Raw genomic sequence first — 25,558 nt, 5'->3', positions numbered from 1 at the left:
TAGACATGTTATTGACTGACTGTGATCTTTCTGTAAGGAGTCCCACAGATGTTGGGCTGATCACTGAAACTGACTGGGCCTCAGGATTTCCACTGTAGGTGGGTGCTGATCACGGAGAGGCTGTAAGGTCCTAGTTAAACAGACATTTTGGAGCCAGAAAATACTGATATACTCATGGAACACTAGGTACTTGCCTTTCCACATTTAGGAGCGTCAGTTCATTACCATGAACCTGTGGTTGATTGGCCATATGTGATTAATAGCAAAATGTGTTGAATAAGCCCATGAAAATGGAATTGTATTAATTTTTATGAGAAATTAAAATCTTGGGTATGCATTTAGTATTTAGAGTATATTTCCAAATCTGTAAATTTTCCAGGTATTATTTCTCTGTAATTACACATTTTTAGCTACATTTCTGATTCATAGCCTCCTGATTAACAGAAGTGATCATCAAGTGATATTTGCTATTATGAAAGGTAAGTGGGACCACTAGGAAAACAGGATAGAGGTTCTTCAAAAAATTAAAAATAAAAATGCCATATGATCCAGCAATTCCACTTCTGGGTATTTCTCTGGAGGAAATGAAAATACTAACTTGTAAAAAGATATATGCACCCCCATGTTTATTGCAGCATTATTTACAAGAGCTAAGATGTGGAAGCAGCCTGAGTGTCCACTGATGGATGAATGAATAAAGAAAATGTGATGTGTGTACACACACACACACACACACACACACACACAGAGGAATATTTCCCAGCCATTAAAAAGAAAGAAATCTTGCCATTTGAGACAACATAGATGGACCTTGAGGGTATTATGCTAAGTGAAATTCATCATACAGAGAAAGACAAATACCAACCATTACAATCACACCTATATATGTAATCTTAAAAGAAAACCAAAAAATAAAATGAATGCCTAGATACAGAGAACCAGGCATTGTTAGTTGCCAGAGGCGAGGGTTGAGATGTGGATGGTTAGGTGAAATGGTTAAAGGTGGTCAGAAGGTACAAACTTCCAGTTATAAAACAAGTCCTAGGGTTATTAGTAATGTAGCATGGCAACTACAGTTAATAAGACCATATTGTATATATGAAGATTTTTTTTTTAAATGTTTGTTTATTTTTGAGAGCGAGAGAGGGCATACATGCATGCTCCAGGCTAAGCATGGAGCCTGACATGAGGCTCACTTCCGTAACCATGAGGTCATGACCTGAGCTGAAATCAGGAATCTGTTGCTTAACTGACTGAGCCACCCAGGTGACCCTGTGTTTAGGGAATTTAAATCTACTCAAAAAAAAACAAAAACAAAAAACCTGACACTCTTAATTCCCAAATCTAGCTTGGGTCTCTGATGCTGAGATATGTTCTGCCATGATAGGAACTTGTGTCCTTTTGTGTATACTATGTATATTTATGTCCATGTATTTATGTGTATACATACACATAATTTTATTGATAGCATTTAGCTTTTGTATTTATGCCATAGGAAAGCTGTATTTCCTATAAGAGAAAGCACTCCTAAAGCAAATTTCTTCATTGGCTTAATGTTCCTTTTCAAGCTTTTCTAGTAATTAAAAAGAAATAAATAAAAGGTGGTTGCCTTAGATGGATCATTAAAAACCAAAATAAAGTAGTGGTCTCAAGGAGTTAGTGTGATTGCTATAAAACCATCTGTTGTGTTTTGATGAGACTTAATAACAGGATTACAGAAACTTTTGGCTCTTAAGAATTGATCATTGAATATTAATAAAAATCTTGAGGTTGACTATGAATGACTTTTTCATTATTTCATCTCTGAGAAGAACTTTAGAAAAACTCCATTGTAGATTCAATATAATGTTGATTTTAATTATTTCTCCTTTGTTTGTTTATAGGACTGATTGTATAGAAAAAAAGGACAGCCCTGAAGTATATTTTTGTTGCTGTGAGGGCAATATGTGTAACGAAAGGTTTTCTTACTTTCCAGAGATGGAAGTTACACAGCGTAAGTTTACAGGGAAAATACATAGGTCTGTTCAACTAGTACACTGAAAACAAAGCATATTTGTGTTGATGGAATAATTTACTCATACCTTCTCCTAAAATTTGATACCATGATAAATATTTCTTGTGGAATTTTGTAGGCCAAATCTGAATTGTTTTTTTTCCTTCCATTTTCCACAGCTACTTCGAACCCAGTTACACCTAAGCCACCCTATTACAACATATTGCTCTATTCCTTGGTGCCACTTATGTTAATTGCGGGGATTGTTATTTGTGCGTTTTGGGTGTACAGGCATCATAAGATGGCCTACCCTCCTGTACTTGTTCCAACTCAAGTAAGTTATTGTCTTGTACTTTGTGCTCTTTTAAATTTTATATTTTAAAGAACTACCACTGCGGTGAAACCCACCAAATTGCTATAAACCATTTTCTTTTGGAGTTAACTTTTGGAATGGTTGTTGTTATGAGAACTATAGCTAGTTTTCCAAACGTACTAAGTGCTATATCCTGAACTTCTCTTACTCAGGAGTTGAGCTACTAGAGTGGAACAAAGGGTATTCCTGTTCTTTGGACAGTTTTATTGTCATTGTAGTACTTTCGAGTGGGAGATTCTCCCTGGTTTGTTTCTTGAGAATTAATTGATGATGGAGAAGCAATACCACAACCCTTTCTTTCCTTCCATTCTTTCTTCCATTCTTAAATTTTTGTGCCTTTTTCAAGACAGCTTGCCAAATTATCCTTTTAACCACAGGGAGGGATTTAGCAAGATAATCAAGAAAGTGTGGAAAAAAGAGGTTTCACAAAGGCGCCAGGAAGATATATGCATAAAAACGTTTTGGGAAGAAGAGCAGATAATCAGTGCTTCTCATTACTTGTCATTGGTAGTTGCAGGTGCTTCGTTATTGTTTGCAGTATATCAAGCATGTACTGAGGACTAAAAGCTTTTTTTTTTTTGAAGACTAAAAACTTTTGTAATACTCTCAATTTCACTCTCCTGACCCCAAATATACCTGAAAATGTAGATATGTTGGGTAATTAAATTAAATTCATGTAATTTTCTTCATTCCCTGTCATGTAGGCGGTGGTGCTGGTACAGTGGTTTACAAGCTCTTTTAATATAAGTAGTTAATGTTCTGCAGGCTGAGGAGTGGTGAAAGCTTTGGCATACTTGTGTGAGACATCTTTGAACTGTAGTTTTTACTGTGTTTCTTTTAACTCTTAAGATCAGATTACCTTGGCCTTCTGGCTCTCTTGGTTTAACTTTGTTTCTCTGATACCACTAGGATTAATGGTTAAAACTTGATAGAAAAAAATGGTGGAGTCCTATATTTTAATGACCAAAATAATTTCTTTCCCTTTAAGCTTTATTTACATAACATCCTTCTTCCTTAGTACTTGAAGCAATCTGTTAGCATTAGATTATTGATCCCCATAATCTTTTAAGATGTGTGTATGGAGAAATAAACCCAAAAGTAAAATACCTTATTCTGCAAATTAGGTAAACATGCTATTTTGTGCAGCTGAAATATTTTGACATTTGCACATTAGTAACTAAGTTATGAGTTTATTAAAAATTGTCTCTAAAAAAGTATTTTAAAATAAAAAAATAAATGCCTAATAAATATATGTAGTTTACTCCAAATGGTCGTAGGCTGTACACTTTATCTTCTCTTGGTGGCAGCTATTTATTATTTATGTTTGTATTTAGAAGGGAGAGTATTTAGTACTTGTAGTAGTGTCTGAATTTACCCTAGATTTGTGTGATGATCGAAACAAACTGGAAACTCAATTTAAAAACAAATTTGTTAAGTTTCTTAATAAAACTTAAAAAAATCATGTAATTTTATAGAAAGCATTGATATTTACATAATATTAGCACAAAGGTGTGGTTGGACTTTATTTTTTTTTTTTTCAACTTTTTTTTAAATTTATTTTTGGGACAGAGACAGAGCATGAACGGGGGAGGGGCAGAGAGAGAGGGAGACACAGAATCGGAAACAGGCTCCAGGCTCCGAGCCATCAGCCCAGAGCCTGACGCGGGGCTCGAACTCACGGACCACGAGATCATGACCTGGCTGAAGTCGGACGCTCAACCGACTGCGCCACCCAGGCGCCCCGTGGACTTTCTTTTAAAAGGCTCAGAATCGGGGCGCCTGGGTGGCTCAGTTTGCTGAGCGTCCGACTTCTGCTCAGGTCATGATCTCGCGGTTCGTGAGTTCGAGCCCCGCGTCAGGCTCTGTGCTGACAGCTCAGAGCCTGGAGCCTATTTCAGATTCTGTGTCTCCCTCTCTCTCTTCTGACCCTCCCCCGTTCATGCTCTGTCTCTCTCTGTCTCAAAAGTAAATAAACGTTAAAAAAAAAAAAAATTAAAAAAATAAATAAAAAAAATAAAAGGCTCAGTATCTTAACACATGAGGCCATTTTATTTAGAAATGATAATTAATTCAGACGTTTAGACTTTAAAAAGGAAAGATGCGGGGCGCCTGGGTGGCGCAGTCGGTTAAGCGTCCGACTTCAGCCAGGTCACGATCTTGCGGTCCGTGAGTTCGAGCCCCGCGTCGGGCTCTGGGCTGATGGCTCAGAGCCTGGAGCCTGTTTCTGATTCTGTGTCTCCCTCTCTCTCTGCCCATCCCCCGTTCATGCTCTGTCTCTCTCTGTCCCAAAAATAAATAAACGTTGAAAAAAAAAATTTAAAAAAAAAAAAGGAAAGATGCAGTTATTATTCATAAATAACTGAGAATCAGGAATCTTCAATGAATATCCATTTCTGTGGGCTTTGGATATTTGTTACCGTATTAATGATACTGTACACATTTATTTAGCACTTGAATTGCTCTGTGGTGAATTTGCATGGTTTTGTGATGGAATGATCTGGAATGGTCAAGCTTTGTTAGGAAAAATATAAACATGCCTAACTTTATGCTTTCCATCTGTTGCAAACTATGTTGTGCAAAAGAGGGGTTGTCATCAATTTGGAACTTAGTTTAGATCATCTCTCACTGTCTCAAACAGTATAGTATCATGCTTTAAGTCTCATTTTTGGTGAGAGGATTATACAAAGTAGTTCTGCAACACTGCTTAGTGGCCATCCTGTTACAAAATGATCAATTTTATCTCCTATTTTAAAGTAATTATTGATAATAACATCAAGTATTTATTGAACACTTAGAATGTATTGTACTAGGATACTGGTAAGTTACATAAATATATAAAGACAAGAATTTTCTATAAGAATATGTAAAAACATACATAAATTTTTTTCCATGGTTCCTAAATTATGACTGGTATGTAAGGCTCATCTTTGGAATTTGTTAAAAAATACAAATTCTTGGGCCACATCCCTGTAAGTATGGAGTGGGGCCTGAGATTTTATGTTTCTAATAAATTTCCAAGGTGATTCTTGTGACCAGCCAGGTGTGAAAAATGCTGATTTGATTTTACCTCACAGGGTTGTTTATGTAGTTTCAATCCCTATTTTATAGATAAAGAAATTGAGACATAGCAAAGCTCACAAGTGTCAGAGCTGGAATCCGAACCAAGGACTCTGACACTAAAGCTTTACTGCTTTATGCTGTTCTGCCTCCCCCCCTCCCCCCAGGAAGCTGATGTCTCTGCTGTTTTAAAAATTCAGTAAACATCACTGCCATCTCAAAATCATTCTATAGGTTAATTTATTTTCCTACTTTGGATATTGAATAGTCTGACTACTAAAATGAGTAATAACATCATCATATGGCCTCACATAGGACAAAAAGGAAAAGTCATGGAAATATAGAAGGGCATATTCCTGTGTTTCCATTAAGAAAATTTTTTAGCACATTTTAGAATAAGGTTTATCAGCATTGATTGGTTGTAGGTAAGGATTCCTGAGTCTCTGAATTGATAGTGCCCCTCCCTATTAGTTATTCAAGACTTTTGTGAGAGACAGGGGTAGTAAGGGAGACATACATTTGAAGTCTTACGGTGATTTCTCTATTTTGTCCATATTCAGGTTCGCATATTCAAAGCTTAATTTCAAGTTTTATGATTTAGGAAAATTCCAGGGTTTAGCTTTAGGAATTCTGGAAAGATCTTATATTCTTGTGGATTTTTCCTCCCAAATTTTCAAACATTTTTAGACAGTGTCATGAAATATTTCATTCCTTTTATTAGGTAAACTTTTCCTTAAAGCTTTGGCTAAAGGCTGGTTTGTGAATTAATTGGTCTTTGTAAGACATTAGTCTCATTGTGGTAATATCTTCTTGAAAAGTCATTGCTACAATAAGAACTATACTTGAGAATTTACAGTGAATCTCACAGAGCAAGCTGAAGTTATACATACTGTGATCATTCCTTGGTCTGATTTCAGTCTTTTATTCTCACTGGGGGCTAAAAGATCAGTCCTATGGCATCCTGGAAGACGAGAGATATCCACATGTATCTTTTTACTAAGCTGGTTCTGACAGCTAAATTGTAGGATTCTTTATTTCTAAGACATCGAGTTAGAATTTCTTCTGGTGTTAGTATTTTATTGTGAGGAAGTGATATGGAAATATACATGCTTTAAAATCTGGTCTTTAATTATGGTTCTTAGTAACCAGTAAAATATATTTATTCTCAGATCTAGTATAGTTAGAAGTATGGGTAAAGTAATTTTGTTCTTTTTTTTTTTTTTTTTTTTTTTTTTTAATTGAAGCCATCCTTCTTTCTTTATAATCTGTTACTATTATGTTTCTAACATTGTTCCATGGTATCACTGTCTTGGTATCATCCAGTCATCCTGGATGGAAAGCCTTGGAGACAGCTGCTACTTTTTTTGGCCCTGTCATTTACCAAGTCCTGTTCATTCACCTTTTTATCTTTCTTGATCTTTTGTAGTTCAGGACATTATTACACCTATGGCTGAGATTATTTCTGTAATCTCAGCTGGTCTTCTCTCTTCTTCTATACTGTTACTGTAGAATAGTGTTTTACATGTCTGATTATATTACTTATTATTATTATTTTTTTTAATGTTTGTTTATTTTTGAGATAGTGTGAGTAGAGGAGGGGCAGAGACAGGGACACAGAGGATCCAGAGTAGGCTCTGTGCTAACAGCAGCAAGCCTGACGCAGGGCTCAAAACTCACCAACAGTGAGATCATGATCGGAGCTGAAGTTGGACCCTTCACCGACTGAACCACCCAGGTGCCCCATGTTACTTCTGTTTTAAAAAAATATTTGAGGGCTCTCAATGACCCACAGCAAAGAATACACAGTTTGGAGTATGATATATGGGCTTCCATACCTCCATACATCTACCTTTTTATTCTTTCCTCCCATTACACCTTAAGCCATCCATTATATATATCTGGAATGGTATTAGTTATGTACTGTCCTTGAAAGAATTGACAAAATAGTGCTGAAGTCAGTTTATATCTTGTGTGATTCAGATGAATAGCCCCAGTTGAGAAAGGCACTAGTCATTTGTGTACATGTTCCAGTCTCCCACTTGATTGTAAGCCCCTTGAATACCATGGGTGTATTGTAATCACTACTGTCTGTCACCTACTGTTTGTAGATATAACCACTCTGTAAGTGACGAATTACTGAATTGACTTTGTTGCATTTAGAGTTGTACTGAGATGATAATGCAGCATGCCCAGGGATTCCTTTAATAAAAAGCTTTAGGGCTTAGTTTTAAGAAAAATATTGAGGCTGTATGTCTTTAGGGTAGAATAAGTTGAAGTATTCAGGCTTTTATAAGAGAATGCCAGTATTCAGTTCTTTCTGCAATCACAAGCTTTGAAGCATCCTTTTAATTTCCATCACCTAGGTCCTTTTCTTTTGCCTGTGCTGAAACTGTCTTTCCACATGTAGGAATTTGCTCTTGTATCTACAGTGAGTAAACTGAACACAACTGGTTTTTCTAGTGCCGGTGAGTCAAGAATAGGAGGGAATAGATGCATTGACTCTATGATTAAGAAGTCTTATTGTGGTTAGAGTTAATGTGGTTTCAATAAAAGTGTTTGCATCGCTCTCAAAACCATACGTGAGCTTCAGTTTCCTGTTAATAAGATCTATATTTGTGTTGATAAAAAACACTTGCTGATAAGAAAGCAGATTTTAGGAACTAGAAATTACCTACCTTTAACAAGGTATGAAGTTAACTTCTTGTGCATTTTTAAAGGCTATATAAATAGCACTGTAGTATTGCAACATTAATACTTATTTAAGTGACATCAGTCTCTTCAGTTCTTTGCATCATGACATTTTGTCTAGATTTTGGTCTGATAGAGAATAAAGGCTGTCAGATGTTTGGGATACTGAATTGGGCATACAAAATAATCCTGTTGACCTTAATATTAAAGTAATAATAGGTTGTCATTTCATGCTCTGCCAAATTACTGTCCACTGAGAAACCAAGCTGTCTAAAAATGCTGTGTAGGACTTTCCTGTTGAACGTGAGTCTGTATGTGTACCCATTTAAAATTAATAAGATACTGAAAGGGTAGCCTAACATTCAACCAAGCCAGTTTAGGAAAGTGTGCTGCTTATTTATTTGGGGAGGATGAAGGGGAAATTTACTAAATTTAAGTGAGTATTTAACATGCTAATATTGTTATACTTGCAAAACCACATCTTGAAATAGGTTGGCTCACTTTCTCTTTTTAATTCTTTTCTTTTTAAGAATTTATAATACTTGCTTGTTATAATAAGACAAATTCTACAGAAGGAAGTGTGTTCAAAAGAAAGGAGATAGAACCATTTGTTCTTCCTTTTTTTTCCTTTATCATTTTCCTGAAATAATCAATTTTAACGGGTTGATATGTATCCTCTGACACCTTTTTCTAATCTCATTCGTTTGAATACATGCTTTCCTTCCCTTTTATAAACTACAAATGTTATTTCACAATTGGTTTCTTTTAATTTAAAGGTATACTGAGGATAGCTTTTCAGCTCAGTACTTTTCAGTCTCATTCTGATTAAGTGATGTGTTCTTAAGTGAAACTTAGTGGAGCTCTAATGTATGCTCATGAAATTTCAAAACTTGATGTTTTATTAGCTTTGAGTTGGTGTTAGGTTTCTGCTAAGACCTGGAGTCTACATTTCACAATATTTTTAACTGTCTTATTTTAGGAGGTTTAAAATCTGGTGATATAATGCTCTTGTCTTGCAGTTGAGCATCTTTTTTTTTTTCTTTTTTTTTTTTTGGTACATGCCTAAGAAATAGTTCATAACTACTGCAAATGTCTCTTTCTTCTGTGTTCTACCTTTGTGTGTGATTATTTTTGTTACAACTTAAATTACAACTAAGTTTTATGTATACTTCTAAACTGATTGTTGGGAGAAGTGTCATAAATTATTTGTAGACTTGCAGCTTGACAAAAAATTACTCTCTTAGGCATATATGAATTATTTTACTTAACAAATGAATGGACAAGACTGCTTGAGATTTGCTGAAATTCTATATCCAAAAGCAAAAAAGAAGGGAAGAGGAGAAGGAAAAAAAATTAAAAGCTTTATCCAAAGTTTAAAATGAGTTAAAGCTGTACACTAAAGTTAATAATGGAGCACTTTATTTCTAAAAATGACTTCCATTTAATTTTTAAAATCTTGAGTTCAGTTTTTCTTTGGACTGTGGAGGACCGCATCTTCCAATTTACAAATGGGACTGATGCATATAGATGAGAGTACCTAATTTCTCCTTTTTCAGGGTGCCTGGGTGGCTCACTCAGTTATGTGTCCTACTTCAGCTCAGATCATGATCTCATGGTTCATGGGTTCGAGCCCCACATTGGGCTCTGTGCTGACAGCTCAGAGCCTGGATGGAGCCTGTTTCGGATTCTGTGTCTCCCTCTCTCTCTGCCCCTCACCTGCTTAGCTCTGTCTCTCTCTCAAAAATTAAATAACCATTCAAAAAAATAAAAAATTTCTCTTTTTTCTTATCTGGCAAGATGGAAGATAGGAAGATGTGACTTTGATTTTTTCTCAACTCTACTTCCTAGACCTCATCGTAGATCTGTTCCTTCATTCCTAGCTACTTCATCACTGTCAAATCTTTTCTGTTAATTTGAGACAATAAAATGAAAAGGCCCATTTGTTAGTGAAAAGCTGCTTGTATCACATAGGCTGTCGGGTGTTCGTTCGGGTTTGTTTGTTTTGTTTTAGCTTAACCACTCACCTAATGCTTGAGAGCCTGTTGTGTGCTGGGCATCATGCTGATGTGTGGTGATAAGCATCGGAGGGACAGTTCTTCCCAAGCCCACAGTTAGTATATAAGGGAACAAAAAATAGGTTGGTTGATTGGTTGTTTGGCTTTGCAGCTTGGCAATGACAGGCAGAGTAAGAAGGGAGCAAGAGTGGAGGAAAAGAGGAGAAATGTCTGACTCCAGTTATATAGTGACCAGGAGCCATATCTGGGACGCTTATCTAATGATAAGTGCTCAAAACCTGTTAGCTATTATTGCTGCCAGAGTAACAACTTCAGAATTGTACTCGAAGTTGTATTTATTGAAGCCATTGAAGATACATATTTATATGCCAATACTTTGAAATTAGCGTAATAAAAAATTTCATTTTGAGTACTCTGTCAAGGACTACACAGAGCACTTTACACAGATTAATCTTTCAACACCCCAAATATAGGTTCTCTTTTATTAAGTCCATTTTATAGACAAGAAAAACAAGGGACAGATAGGTGAAGTGTCTTGCTCTAGTGTCAGTCTTTGGAATGGTAGAGTCTGGGCATTTATATCCAAGGATTATTATTCACTGAAATGATTTTAATTGAGTGGCTTATTTATTCCAGTAAGTAATTAGGTGGGGTCTGTAAAAAACTAAAGTAGGATAAAGAGGATGATCAGAGTATATAAAGTATGTTTAAAGTATTTTTTTTTTGGCTGATAACTAAATCTTTATTTACATTTATGTCATAAATAAAGGAGCAAAATACAGGGAAGTTTTGAGAAAAATATTACAAACACCTACCACTCAGAACAGACATTTTCTTACATCTACTTTGGATCTTTAGGAAAACATTATTGATAAAGTTGAAGTTCCTTTTGTATCCTTCATCTCCAAAATGTTTCCCTTCTCAGATACAACCTTGTATACCCTTTGAGTTACTGTTTATATAAAAATATAAACAACGAGAGGTGCCTGGATGGCTCAGTTGGTTAAGCGTCCGACTTCGGCTCAGGTCATGATCTCACGGTTCATGGGTTTGAGCCCCACGTCGGGCACTGTGCTGATGGCACTCAGAGCCTGGAGCCTGCTTTGGAATCTGTGTCTCCCTCTCTCTGCCCTTCCCCACTCATGCTGTCTCTCTCTTTCAAAAAAAAAAAAACATTAAAAAATATAAACAACGAATATTTACAAAGTCAAAATAGCTTTTATAGTAAGTACATATAACCCTGTAGGTAAACATAACCATCTTACCACGCCATAATTTATAGAATATATGTAGTGATCCTTTTGCTTTTTGCAGCTTTACTTGAAGAATACAAATGCTAAAATAAATAAAAATTTCTTCTATCCTTAATAATAAACCTGATGCTTTTGAGCAGTGGCCAGAAGGAGATTGGTCTCTTCAGACTTTTAACCTCCCCCCTGCTAACTACCCTGAGGAGCTACCTTCTCCTTAGGGAACTTATTCAGAATCCTGGCTCATCCACCTCTGTCTGCCTTTGCCTTGCTTTCAGGAGTTAGTTGAGAGAAACTGGAGGAAGTAGGAGTTGGTCCATCACAGTGGAATTTTGAAGATCTAACTGGATAGAATGATGGCTGTGCATTTGGCGGTATCAATATTATTGAATCTGTTAATGTATAATGTCTTCCTAGCTCAGAAACATTTGTTCTGATACATACACTATATTATTTCTTTATATATTCTATTTCTATCTGCTTGGCAATAGTCTTTTTTAAAATTAGCAACTGTAAAATTTCCTACAGCATGAGATAATTAGATGACTAAGATGAGACAAATTCAGAATTGGTCGGTTTTCGAATACTTTGTGTAGGGGGCAGGGGGTAGGAGGGGTCCTTAATTCTTCTTGAGGTCCTAAGAAGATATTTAGTGAGTTATCCCCCTGTTATATGTATGTATATATGTGTGTGTATGTATATATACACATATGTGTATGTACACACACACACATAAAATATATCAATCTTGGAATGGTTTAAGTAGTAAATAGGAGAAAATTCATAGTATATGTCCTATATGTTTATAGTATATAAATGAACCAGAATCCGTAATCTAGAAAGATTTCTTTGTATTCCTGTTCTGTATATCTAACTGCCTACTAAACATCAGCAATTAGATATTTCCAAGTAGTTAACATTCAGGGAAATAATCTCTCCAAAACCTCGTTCTCAGTAAATAGAACCAGTAACCATTTGGTTGCACGAGTCATTGTATCCCAATGCCATTTTCGTACCTAATCTGTCTCCCTCTAGTACTTACTCCATTTTTCAAGGATCCTCTCCCCAGGAAAATCTTATTTAACCTGCCAGTGTAAGTCAGTTTTCTCCTTACAGGTGCTCAGGATACTGAATTTCTTTTTATTGCAATTATTTCATAATTATGCATTCATTTGTGTGGTATCTTTGATTAGTCTTACTTCCCCACACTGTAGTAAGCATCACGAGAAGCCAGATAGTCAGTGTCTGGCACAAAGTAGGCGCTCAGTAAAGATTGGTTGAGTGAATGGAGAAGTCCTAGTCATTATTTTCTGATATTTGGCAATATAATTTAGTTAAATTTCTTTCCCCCTTATGGAATAAGCAGCGAAGTCTCTTTCGCATCCAGGAGCCTAATGACTTGACATTAATGTGCTGATTTGTTTTTTACTGTTCTCTCCAGTTATAGTGCATGATAGTCAAGTTTCATTTTCTGTGTTGTGAATTCAGATTGTTTTTTGTGTGTTTGTTTGTTTGGCTTGGTTGCTTTTTATCCATGTATTTCAGTGATTTAATTTTTTTGGATTCTGTTTTGACCCTTTTATTTTGTAACATAGTTTACACATTGAGGCCTGTCGTTGGCATCTCTTGTTTAGCTTGATCATTCTAGGGCTTATTCTCATGTTCATTTATTGAGAAGTATATTGAGCAAAGATAGACTTTTTGGTAAGATGCATGGATGGCACATACTTGCACAGTGTTACTTGCAGTGGTAGGTTTATTATCCCTGTTACAAGTCCTTGTAAAACAAAACCTGAGACATACCTATGCCCTGGGAAGCTAAAGTCTAGTTATTCATTTGGCATGTATTTCTTTCAAAGAGATGAATTTTACTCTGGAGTACTGATAAGATGTTGTGATAGTAGGATTAGCTAAGCCGTTTAGATGAATTATAAATAATCCTGAACCATTATCATAGGAGAAAAATCAAGAAGGAAGAAAAACTAAGCTGCTGGTGCAGATAAATGAGTTGTCAAATCAGTGCTATTCTCTGTATAAATATTGTAGAGATATTAGAAATGGCGGTTATACTCAGCAATTGGAGGGGATTTGAAGGAGGGGATTTTTATATTGGTGACAGTATTTCTCTTAATTATAAATTTAGGCCCTTAACTATATTAGGATGACTGGGAAAATGAAAATCTTATTTTCAAAAGTCTTGTCAGTATCTAAGTGTCCTCAGACTAAAAAATATGTATGGATACTTGTTCTCATGGCCACCACTACTTGACTTCTTCACTCTTATGTGGCTAGTAAGTAGTCAACAGTGGGCCTGGCCTGTCACTGTGTTCTACTTAAATCTCATTTTTAAAATTTTTTCCTCAGTCTTATTTTCTTACCCTAGTATATTGTTTATGTTGCACACACAAAGACATCAGGAACATTTTTCTATTATGATTCTACTGTCTTCCATGAAAAGGGAGTGAAGCAGTTCAGGAAATAGATTTTAGAGATTCGTAAAACAACTGTTAGAGTGTGGGCTGAGAACCAACTTCTTCTAGTTACATAAAAATGTCTCCTGTGCTGCTCCTGGTTTTTGTTAAAGGCAATACTGCCCTCTCGTGTCCAGAAGCCGATTCCAAGATATTTTCTCAATTAAATTGCTCATTTTACTCTTCCAGTTGAGACTCTAGAACTTCTTAGAAAAACACGTAACAATTACTTAAGACTCGGAAGTTTATTGGATCAGGTAACTTGGGGTCATACCAGAACCATGTATATAATAATACCCCTTATCTGAAAGGTAATGTCCAAGTTTTTTGTTTGTTTGATATTACTTTCCTCTGTTTATAAGGAAAGTGTTCCCAACTTTTATTTTAAAAATATGATAAATTGGATCATTGCCAATTTTAAAAAGCTAAATCATTATTCTCTTTCTTTCACTTTTGTAACTGATGTGTCATTTTTCATTTCATTCTTGATATAAATCGTAATTTCTTTTGCCTGTGTTTTTTCTTCACAAGCACGCCTTTCATATAATGATAGAGGTAAGATGCATTGATGTTTGTTTTATGGTTGTGGAACTTTTTGTGGATGCATACTGAACATTTTGTTTTTAGATTTTTGTTGTCGTTGTTGCTTTATTGTGCATCCTTTATAAATTTGTTATGATTTTTTTTTTTTACCACTTTTAGTATTAAAAACATGATTGATTTGCCACGTAATAGTTTTGGTTTTCAAGGAATCGTTACCAGCATTTATACTTATCTAAGTTGGAATGTAGAAACAATGGTTTTAGTTGAGTAGACATTAACCCCTAGTGGCTAGAAATGTCACTAGCTTAAATGTTCACGTATGCACATTTTTAACAGGAGCTGACTTTCTGGTTGAACCCATTATCTTATACATGAAATCTATATTTTCAGATAGTTTCTTGCATCTTTAGCCTCTGTAGCAAATGGGCTAGCCAGTTCATCTTTTGCTCTCTAGAGATTAAGGCTTTATTTTAGATTAGAATTCACCCTTCTCACCCTTGAGAACTCAGAATAAAGAAAATGATCACAGACTACTTTGCAGCTCTTCACTTGTACTAATTTATTCCAGTCTTGATTTTAGTAATTCTAGAGGGTAGTGGTGTTTGGGTAGGTGCACTTTTTTTCAGCTACTGCCATTTGTTGTTTCTCGACATGAGGTCTTCTGATGCCAGAATTGTATAATTTTCATATACAAATGGGTAAAGAAGAGATGTAATCAGAGCTATGTTCTAATACATGTCTTCTTAACTGTGCAAAGTAGCATGGGTATTTATTGCAAGAGAACTAGAGACTTAGGGCAAGTTTTCAGGAATTCTGCACACCTTACCATGGCTCCCTGGAAGGTGGTTTTCTGTGTAGTAGGACGAAGACATGTTTTATGGATACATCAGAATGTTGATGTCATTATGAAGTTTAAATCTGAATTTGTCTCTTTGGGTTGTTGATATATTTTAAAGGTATAAATCTTTATTCCTAGAATCAAGTACAGTTGACTCTTGAACAATGCGGGGTGAAGGGAGTGCCGACGCCCTACACGGTCAAATCTGCATGTAACTTTTTACCCCCATCAAAGTACTAAATTTTGTGACTGGTAACACAAACCATTGATTAACATATATTTTGTATGTTGTATGTTTGATATACATACTTACTTTATTCTTACAATAAAGTAAGTTAGAGACAAAAAAATGTTATTAAGAAAATCATAAGGAAGAGAAAATACATTGCATTATATTTATTGGAAGAAAAAAGAAACATAAGTGGACCGCTGAAGTTCAAACCCATGTTGTTCAAGCGTGAACTGCATTGACTTTTGGTGGGTAAATTAGTATAATGATGCTCATAAACTGAAAATAATTTCTGATATTCTTAGATGATAGGATAAATAAAAGCCAAATATTAGAGATACAGTTAAAGCATCTTATAAATTTAATGAAGAGTTGAAAAGTATGACATAGAATATTCTAGTAATTTTTCATTAAAACAAAAAGGCATATTGATTTGGCACTATATATTTTATTCAGTTAGCTGTACTTCATTAGCTCATTTTGAGTCTCAACTTTTAAGTATTATAGAGTATTATTTAAAAACACATGTATCATTTCTAAAAGTTTTGAGATTTTATACGAATGTGTTTTTGTAGACCTTTTCCTCACCCTTTAAAAATTTGCCAGTGTTCTTAAATTTAAGCTTTTTATTTATAAGTAATTTTGACAACAGTCTGTTTTCAGGTTGTTATGATATAATACTGAATAGAATGGTAATATCATTGGGAGAGTGACCTAAGATGCTTTACTGAAATAGTGGTAGCTTAGAACTTGCCAAACAAAACCTTGGAAACTTATGGGAACCTTGAAGTTTATCTTTGCACTTAGAAAATATTCAGTCATCTTTTCCCCCTAAGTATAGACATTGAGAGTTCTTGCATGTTTCCTAAAATTAAGGTTAGTATTATTTTGAACTGCTGACATATTCTTAATTTGAGATGTGGATTAAGTCATCTCAATACTGTTTTATAGACTAAATCCTAGCTGTGTGGTTGGTACTCTTTAGAACAGAATTGGTAATATAGAATGTTATCAAGAGACATTATCAATTTATATTAAGGTTATTCAAAATCTTAATGTTTAAGTAAAGAGCGATTCTATTCTTTACCTCGTTATTTTGCCTCTTCACCTTTCAGCTCTTATCTGCATACTTTAGTTTTTGTTATCCCTGCTTTGACAACTTGACGTTTCTGACTTATTTCTAAAGAAGGGGGGAAATCATTGATTTTAACTTTATAGTAATTTTAAAGTTTTTCAGGGGCACCTGGTTGGCTCAGTCGGTTAAGCGTCCGACTTCAGCTCAGGTGATGATGATCTCACAGCTCCTGAGTTCAAGCCCTGAATCGGGCTCTGTGCCGACAGCTCAGAGCCTGGAGCTTGCTTCGGATTCTGTGTCCCTCTCTCACTCTGCCCCTCCCCGGCTCATGCTCTGTCTCTTCCTCTATCTCAAGAATAAATAAACATTAAAAAAAATGCTTATAAAGTTTTTCAAACATAAATTTTTCTGTTAACGTTAATTAGTTTATGCAGTTATCTAATAATTCTTGGATTTTGAACATGAGTGGTTTCTCTTGCCTCCGCAAGAGTAGTTTTCAACCTTTTTTTCTCCTGTCTCCACATCCACGTAAATAACATACTCTTTTTCAGTAGAATCTCTTATTACAGTTATAAGTGACCAGTCAAGGAATGAGGTAGGGTAGGTTTAGTTTTGATAAAACCTCTCCATAGAGTCTTCTGTCCTCTCCCACTGAGAATTGTAACTTTGGGGGCCATACTTCTCTAAGATTTGTATCTGACTTCCTAGACTCCTCACTCTGTGAAACCGCAGCACTCTTTAGCTCTACTGTACAACCTTTCATCTTTTCAATGTGTGAAGGAAAAGCAGCTTTTGTAGACATTTTAAAAATAAACATTTGAGGTTGAAATTAGTTACAGGAAGTATTCTAGTTTATCCTCCTATTTTAAAATAGGAATTCTAAAGCCATGTTATAAAGATTGCCCACAGTGAAATTGCACATTTTTCCTCTTTTATACCTTGCAATGTATCTATTTTTTGAGGGTCTTTCTAACGTAGATGTCAACTTTTAAAATTCTTGAGTGCCACCAATAGGCTGAATAATACCTAAAGGGAGCACTGACAGTCTTAGGGCATTAGAAGAGATTTTTGTCTTGAGAGGAAAGGGAAAGAGAGCTGCATGGATAACGGTATGGCACACTCTTTCCAAGCGACTTAGATGCCATCCAGGGTCACAGTGTCTGTTGCTGTTGCCACAGAAACTTTAGTTCCTCCTTACAATACTCATTATGCAGCCTTTCAAACATTTTTATTACTTTGCTCTGAAAGCTTTTCTGAAGGCTTCCTACATCTTGTTTTAGTTGTAGATCTTGAACTGATACGAGGCTTCTAGTGAGGAGTTCGTATAGGGAGGATTCCCTTGTGTTTCATAAATGTTGTGCTCCTGTTCACATACTGTATTTCCTCCATTTTTTAAATTACCTGTAGCAGTACTCTTCTCTTTCGTTTTACTTACCTTGTACATCTACTACAGTGACCACTCATTTTCTGGATTATAATTTGTACTTTCTTTGCCAGTCAGACTCAGAACACTAATAATTTTTATTTCAGGTCAATTTGGTAATTATAAGCAAAGGGATGAATTGCTAATAGGTTGAAAAATCAGAATGAACGTAATAGTTTGGCTATTCAAAATATTTCTCTTATGTGCTTTGATACACTTATTTGCAGTGTGTTTGAGAAGGACTATGGGCATTTCTGAGATTAAAGATAAACAGTCACTGGGGAAAGTAGTGGATTTTGAGGAGTATTTTTCTTTGAGACATAGTCATAACTTGCTGTTGCTGGCACTTTTAAAATCCTCCTCTTCTAATGAAGTATCAACTAGATGAAACCATTGAAATACTGTTAAGTAATATCCTAAAAGTCACAGAAAATCTTAGTCCAGAAAATTAGTGAAACTAAAAATGATTTGAGATTTCTCCTGCTGTACTTAGATAGCAGTAGTGAATGTTATTCACTGAATGTTATTATGAAAACTCTTGATTCAAGTGGCTTGCCTTATGATCACTATAAATAATTAGTAATGCTTGAGAAATCAGTTTTGGCAAGACTGAAGTTAATGTCATTTGTATGTGTTTACCATTTCTGTCAATTGATTCCTCAGTATACTCCCTTTTTTCTCATATTTAGAATTGATATGTATTGTGTGCTGCTTTTTAATATTATCATTATTGTTTATCTTAGGACCCAGGACCACCCCCACCTTCTCCGTTACTAGGTTTGAAGCCACTACAGTTATTAGAAGTGAAAGCAAGGGGAAGATTTGGTTGTGTTTGGAAAGCCCAGTTGCTCAATGAATATGTAGCTGTGAAAATATTTCCAATACAGGTATGTTATTGTATTTTTCTGATCTGCACATATTTTTTAAAAGATACACCTGGCTCGATTAGTATAATTCAGAAACAGTCTGAAAATACAAACCATATATTTCAAGGTGGTTCTTTGTGATACTGAGGAAAATGGTTACCCCTTTTGTCCGCCTTCTCATCTGAGGCATGGAATTGTATACAGTAGTCTTTGGAGTGGTGGAAATACAATAAATGAACACACAGGAGATCTTTTGCCAATAAAAATTCTACAGAAGTGCAAAATGAAGATGAGGATTCCAGTAATATAATTTCATTGGATAACTTTTAATGTCCCATTGACATTATCAGAAAACAAACAGAAGAATGATAGAATAGCATGCTTGTTCTAGAGTTATTTAAAGGTATTATTACCCGGACTGATTCATTTTGTTTGGTGAATTATCAGAGGCAGTGAATCAGGATGCCCAGTAATTGGTTTACTGTGGACTTGTTTTTCTTTCCCTTTTTTTAATTTTTAAAGTATTTATTAATCTTTTTTTTTTTTTTTTTTTTTTTTTTTTTAAGAGAGAGGGAGAAAGAACCCAGGGGAGGGGCAGAAATAGAAGGGGATGGAGAATCTGAAGTGGGCTCTGCACTGACAGCAGTGAGCCAGATGCGGGGCTCAAACTCATGAATTGTGAGATCATGACCCGAGTTAAAGTTGGACGCTCAGCTGACTGAGCCACACAGGCACCCCGACTTATTTTTCTTTTAAAGGGGGCTTACCTCATAAAACCCTGGTCTAATGCACCTCTGAGCTGTTCTTATGTTTTGTTTTATTCCATTGGTGGTATCGATCTATGATGATTTCTTCTTCCTTGTCTCTTGCTTATACGCCCCTCTAGCTAATGCCATGTGTGGTATTGCAATCCTGGTTGGGTTTGGTGATGCAGGCTCCACCACTGTATCTTCACAGATCTTCCTTATTCCAAAGTTATACAGTCAAATTAATATACCTATCTTTTATCTTTCTTGCCTCCTCTAAAGCCTGTTAGAGTCGGTGAAGAAGTTTTTTACCTTTTTTTTTTTTTTTTTTTTGGTAGCAGTGCAGATATTTTAAAACTATAGTTCTCAGAGGAAGAGTTGGGTCTGTACTGCTAATATTCACAAATTCAGGGTTTTTCTTTCATTGTTGGAAGAAGCTTAAAAATGAGAGAAAGGCTGGGGTGCCTGGGTGGCTCAGTCGGTTGAGCATCTGACTCTTGATTTTGGTTCAGGTCATGATCTCATGGTTCGTGGGTTCTTGCCCCACATTGGGCTCTGCGCTGACAGTGTGGAGCCTGCTTGGGATCCTCTGTCTCCCTCTGTCTTTGCCTCTCCTCTGCTCTCTCAAAATAAATAAACTTAAAAAAAAATTAGAGAAAGGCCTTTGGATATTAACATAAAGGTAACAACAGCAAGAATAACAGTAGCTAATGTTTTATTGAGTGCTTCTGTTGTGTCAGGTAGAGGTGCTTCACATACGTGTACTCTGTAATATGTATCGATACAGTACTCATACATAGAATAAAACATACAGTATACCTATAATACAGCAACTCTGTGGGCAGACACTATAGTCTCCATTTTGTTAATGAGGTAACTGAATGATGATGTAACTTGGCAAAGGTTCTTAACATAGTTTGGATCCAGAGGGTTCCTAACCATTATGCTATGGTGCCTCAAACTTTTATTATTCTTCCATTGTGAAGAGAAACTAATCCTTTATAAGTAGACATGTAATAAGCATGGATCACTTGCAGGCACAAATGAGCGTATAGTATTTAAAATTATTGTATTGCCTATTTATACCCTATTGCTCTCCTATTGACTTTGCGGGGTATTTTCAACATTTTGTTAAGAATGTTTGATATAATGTTAGTCTTTGAACAAAAACATTGTCCTCTGTTGAGATGAAATCGTTCTACCTGAAATTCATATCTTACAGAGATTATTCTGAATAAACACAAGTAACTTCATACCATGATAAAATTACACTACAGTACTAAATTGTAAGCAGAATGTATTACCATCGTTAGATACAGAAGTCTGGCATTTCTGCTAACTCCTATATTTACAAGCAAGAAACACGAAAAAGAATGTTTGAGCGAATGGGGCAGGGCAGGCATTTGTGATGGAGTTGTTACCTTATTGTCAGATTTCTTTTATGAAAAAATAAGATGAAATCAAAGAGTCTTTTAACACACAGCTTTATTTTTAAATTTTGCCTTAGAATCTACTTCAGTTATCTCTTAGATATGGTTTATTTGCCTGTGTTCTTTGCATTCTTACCATTCCTTCTTTTTAACTCTAGGACAAACAGTCATGGCAAAATGAATATGAAGTTTATAGTTTACCTGGAATGAAACATGAGAACATATTACAGTTCATTGGTGCAGAAAAACGAGGCACCAGTGTTGATGTGGACCTTTGGCTAATCACAGCATTTCATGAAAAGGTAAAAACTACTTTTCATTTTAACTCCAGATCAGGGTTGGCTTACCTACTTAATGTTGGCCACAAATTGCTCAGATTTATTTTTCTGGGAACAGTATGTTATTATAGACAGTTAATATTTACAAATTTTAAAAAAAAATAATATAAGAGCAAAGATGGCAACTTTTTCACCTAACCCTCTACTTATATAATACCAGTCTTCTGTCCCTTATTTCTCGTGCTGCAGTTTTATACCTCTCTCACAAATAATTATTTCAGTGTAGCTAGTGCTTAGTAATTTTCATTTACCATACGTGATCCATTTTTATTACACGGACCATTTTTTAGCTTGAATTTTGTTCCTCACAGTGTAGCCTGTGAGAAAAATAGAGGCAAGAGATTTATCTGATGATCTTTGTTCTGTCACTGATTTGTAGAGTGGTTATCACTAAAACATACCTGCTATTTTTCCTCAATTTTTCTACTTTCAGATTTAGTGTGACAGTACATTTTAATGAAATAGGAAATTGTGTTCTCCTTGGCAGTCAGTTTCGTCACTGTCAGATATAAGTGGCTCTTATACTTCCCTAAATTCTTGACCAAAAGGATGGCAATAATCTTTAGAGGAAGATTCTGACATAGTTTATTGGTCTTAATTTTGGGTTTCCCAGTCCTATGGTGTAACATCTCTGTAGTCTGTATATTTTAACTTTTTAAATATTTCTCGAACTTAATCTTCAAATACTCTTTTTTTTTTTTTTTTTAAACTCCTGCCTTCTAAATAGGAGGAAGTCGACTGTGTCTTGTAGCAAAACTTTAAAGATTAGGGATATTCCTTCCTACTCAAATGTTTACTAAGAGGAAACTTGAATCATTCCAGAAAAATGGATTTTTAGATGTTAATATTCACTAAAAGTAAAGATATGTTGCCTCCTATCATTTCTTAAAAGTAAAGTCTCCATGTCATATGACTTTTATCAAGAGCATAAGTTGTTTTTCCCCCCCCGCCCTTTTCTTTAGGGTTCACTGTCAGACTTTCTAAAGGCTAATGTGGTCTCTTGGAACGAATTGTGTCATATTGCAGAAACCATGGCAAGAGGATTGGCATACTTACATGAGGATATACCTGGCCTAAAAGATGGCCACAAACCTGCCATATCTCACAGGTAGAGCTAAAACTTATACTGTTTTCCCAAATGAGTCAATATTTATTATTTAAATTTTTAATAATCCTGTGGAAAATTTATTTTCCCCCTAATTCTCCAACCATGCTATAGGAGGCAGTTGATTTTCATTTCTTTTTCACATTGGCTTTGAGATTGGCTAGGAAGTATTTTGGATAATGTATATATTAATATCATTAGCAAAATTTAATTATTGACTTACATTTTGTCTCATTTCTGAAAGCATGGATAACATTGAAAATGTATTTTATCTATCACAAAGGAAGAAATTTGTTTTGCCTCAAAACATGATTTATTTCAAGGATAATTATTAGATATAATTATGGAGAGACTTTGAGTTACCTTTTTTCTTATGTTTGTAATGACTATGTGATCACTACCTGAGCTGAGGTAGAAGGAGGCATCATTTGGATAACTGGGTTTAGTCAATTGCCTTCATCAGTGAAGCAATAGTAGTTGGACCCAGCGATTATCATACCTTCAAGAGGGAAAATGTTAGTTCCTTTAAACATGGGATCAGTTTGTCTTCTTGTATTCAATTTAAAGATAGTTGCTTTGGAAAAAGACCCAAAAATACAGAGAACAAACTGATGGTTGCTAGAGGGGAGGGGAGATGGGGGGTATGGGCAAAATGGGTGAAGGGGAATGGGCAAGAAGCTTCCAGTTATGGAAGGAATAAGTCATGGCGTTAAAAGGTACAACATAGGGAATATAGTCAGTGGTGTTGTAGGTGACACATGGTAGCTGCACTGTGGTGAGCACAGCAGAATGTATAGATTTCCTGAATAACTGTGTGGTAAGCTTGGAGCTAATGTAATGTTGCATGTCCACTATACTTCAATGAAACAAAAAAGATTTGCTTTAAAAGTAGTTATGAACCGATTCATTTAACAGATACTTAGCTGAGGGCCAACAGTTGGGCGTTTTGGGTTCCTGGGAGGCATTTCTTTTAATTCAGCTCTAGCATAGCTTCTGATTTTGCAAATCTTGAATAACTTCCACCTCAGAAAGAGCTCCCCTTTTTTCTCACCTTCCTGCATATAGTCGTTCTCTTCCTGGGTTTTTGCTTACCTCACCTAGACCTATAGGGAATTCATTCTTTGGCATCCCCAAAGATTATTGGGAGTAAGGTTCCAAAAAATCTTCTGAGGTGAAAACTGATTGGTTTTTATAGCATTCGTGGGTATGTACCTGTTGCCTCCTGTGTTCCACTGTTCGTTCTGTGTCTGGGCACATAAATTTAACCACTGCTCATGGCATAGATGTATTTAGCTAGAGTATAGTAATCTCTAGGATGAATCCTTGAAGCTAGTGTGTAGAAGAAGATACCTGATGGTTTTAAAATGGTTACTCTTCAGAACACCAGGATCTAGCTGGAGCTGTTTATGTTTACAGTGAAAAATTTCTGTTACACATTCTTAAAGATGTTACATATTCTTAGAGATGCTTTTTTCTACAACAAAGCTTATGAATATAAGAACCGCTAAGGGACCATTCTAACATGTAGGCCTGTACCAATAGGCCAGTTCATTTTGTTTGAATATTCTTTGTTTGGTTTCTTAAATTTCAGTTTCAGTGGGAGTTTCTCCAACTATAAACTCTGAAATATTCTTATTACCTCAAAAAACAGTTTTATGTTTGGTAGGTAGGTAGGAAGGAATGACCTAGACAGTATTTTTAGAATAGCAGCTCTTTAAAAAACTACTTCATGGAGAAAGTTCCTTACTGTCCATGTTATGAAAAATGAGTTTGTCACTCTACTTGTGTACTTCATGGTATAGGGGGAATTTGCTTAAGCTTTTTCTCCCTCTCCTTTTTTCTGTGTATCAGACTTCTATAGTATACACTCCTTTCTCCCTTTCAATGAAAATTTTTAAGAAATAACTTGTTTAAAATTAATTTGAATACTTTGTCTTTTTATTTGCAAGGGACATCAAAAGTAAAAATGTGCTGTTGAAAAACAACCTGACAGCTTGCATTGCAGACTTTGGGTTGGCGTTAAAATTTGAGGCTGGCAAGTCTGCTGGTGATACCCATGGACAGGTAAGGATGATAACTATAAACTGTAAGAAAGAATAATCTTGTCCCATATTTTCTTAGAATGGCATATCTGGATTGAATTGTTCTAAAATTATTGTGTGGTTATTATTTCAGCATCTAATACAGAATGACTCTCTTAAAGAAAGTAATACGTTAAATTTGCTGAGGAAGACATTTTCATGTGGTGAAAGACTGTTAGGAGCTCCAGTGGTTTAGATCAATTCATAAAACAATTTAGACACATATGTCATGGGATTCTGTTTTTAAAACAAATCAAGTTAGAATCCAGCACATTTAAATCTAATTCTTAGGGAGTTCTTAGTATTAACTCAGTAGTTTTAATTTGTTAACTTCATCATCCTAAGAGGAATGGCAGAATAATCAGTCACTATTCATGCTACTGTTATCTGTTATCTGTTTTTTTTTTTTCCAGACAATAATGATAGTTTCTTGCTTCTTGGTCTTTAGTGCTTCATTACTTCTTAGCTTTTCTCTGAATTCTCTCCAGAGTTCAAAGCACTTATAAAGCCCTGTGCAATGAGCCTGTCTAGTCAGAATCTTGTACAAAGAGCTGTCAACAACAGGAATCTTTAAGAGAGCCAAGTAGGAAAGTAACATTATCCATACATTTATCCTCAGAAACTGTAAGGTTAGTAAAGGTGCTTTCACTCCAAAAGATCACCTTTTTGTTAAGAAGACCAGTTTAACCTGAAAGGTGACATTTCCTTACCAAGTTGGTATGATTATCTCTTCATCTTTCAAATCATGGAAATAATTTGGTAATCAAATTCTCAGCTTTCATTTTTCCTAGTATATTGACCTCCAAGAATAGTTATTAAAGAATCATCACCATAACAAATTTTGGCAGTATTGAGTAATGATATAAGAATCTAGTTTAGAGCAGTGGTCAGCAGTCATAGTTCTCGAAAAGTTGACACCAGATGTGTTTGGAACGAAGGCAGTCTTGTGGAGTAGATTACAGAGATGGGAGATTGTGCAGGAGGCCTAGGGACAAACGTCTGAGCTGATGGTGTGATTATCATAAAACTGAAATTGG

At 35.4% G+C, this 25,558-nt stretch overlaps 1 protein-coding gene across 3 annotated transcripts in view; it reads left to right on the top strand.

Annotated features, from left to right (window-relative positions):
- ACVR2A (activin A receptor type 2A) overlaps positions 1-25,558 on the top strand; it is an 86,473-nt gene that overhangs the window by 50,804 nt on the left and 10,111 nt on the right. For all 3 annotated transcript variants that reach the window (XM_047871606.1, XM_047871608.1, XM_047871607.1), the window contains 6 exons: positions 1,884-1,993; positions 2,173-2,327; positions 18,699-18,842; positions 21,156-21,299; positions 22,298-22,443; positions 24,390-24,504. In XM_047871606.1, the coding sequence (XP_047727562.1) occupies positions 1,884-1,993; positions 2,173-2,327; positions 18,699-18,842; positions 21,156-21,299; positions 22,298-22,443; positions 24,390-24,504 (814 nt within the window). The remainder of the gene's footprint in view (positions 1-1,883; positions 1,994-2,172; positions 2,328-18,698; positions 18,843-21,155; positions 21,300-22,297; positions 22,444-24,389; positions 24,505-25,558) is intronic.

Source organism: Prionailurus viverrinus, chromosome C1 (assembly GCF_022837055.1).
Source record: "Prionailurus viverrinus isolate Anna chromosome C1, UM_Priviv_1.0, whole genome shotgun sequence".
Classification (NCBI taxonomy): Eukaryota; Metazoa; Chordata; class Mammalia; order Carnivora; family Felidae; genus Prionailurus; species Prionailurus viverrinus.
The sequence above is the reverse complement of the archived record's forward strand: the minus strand, read 5'-3'. Positions and strand labels throughout refer to the sequence as shown.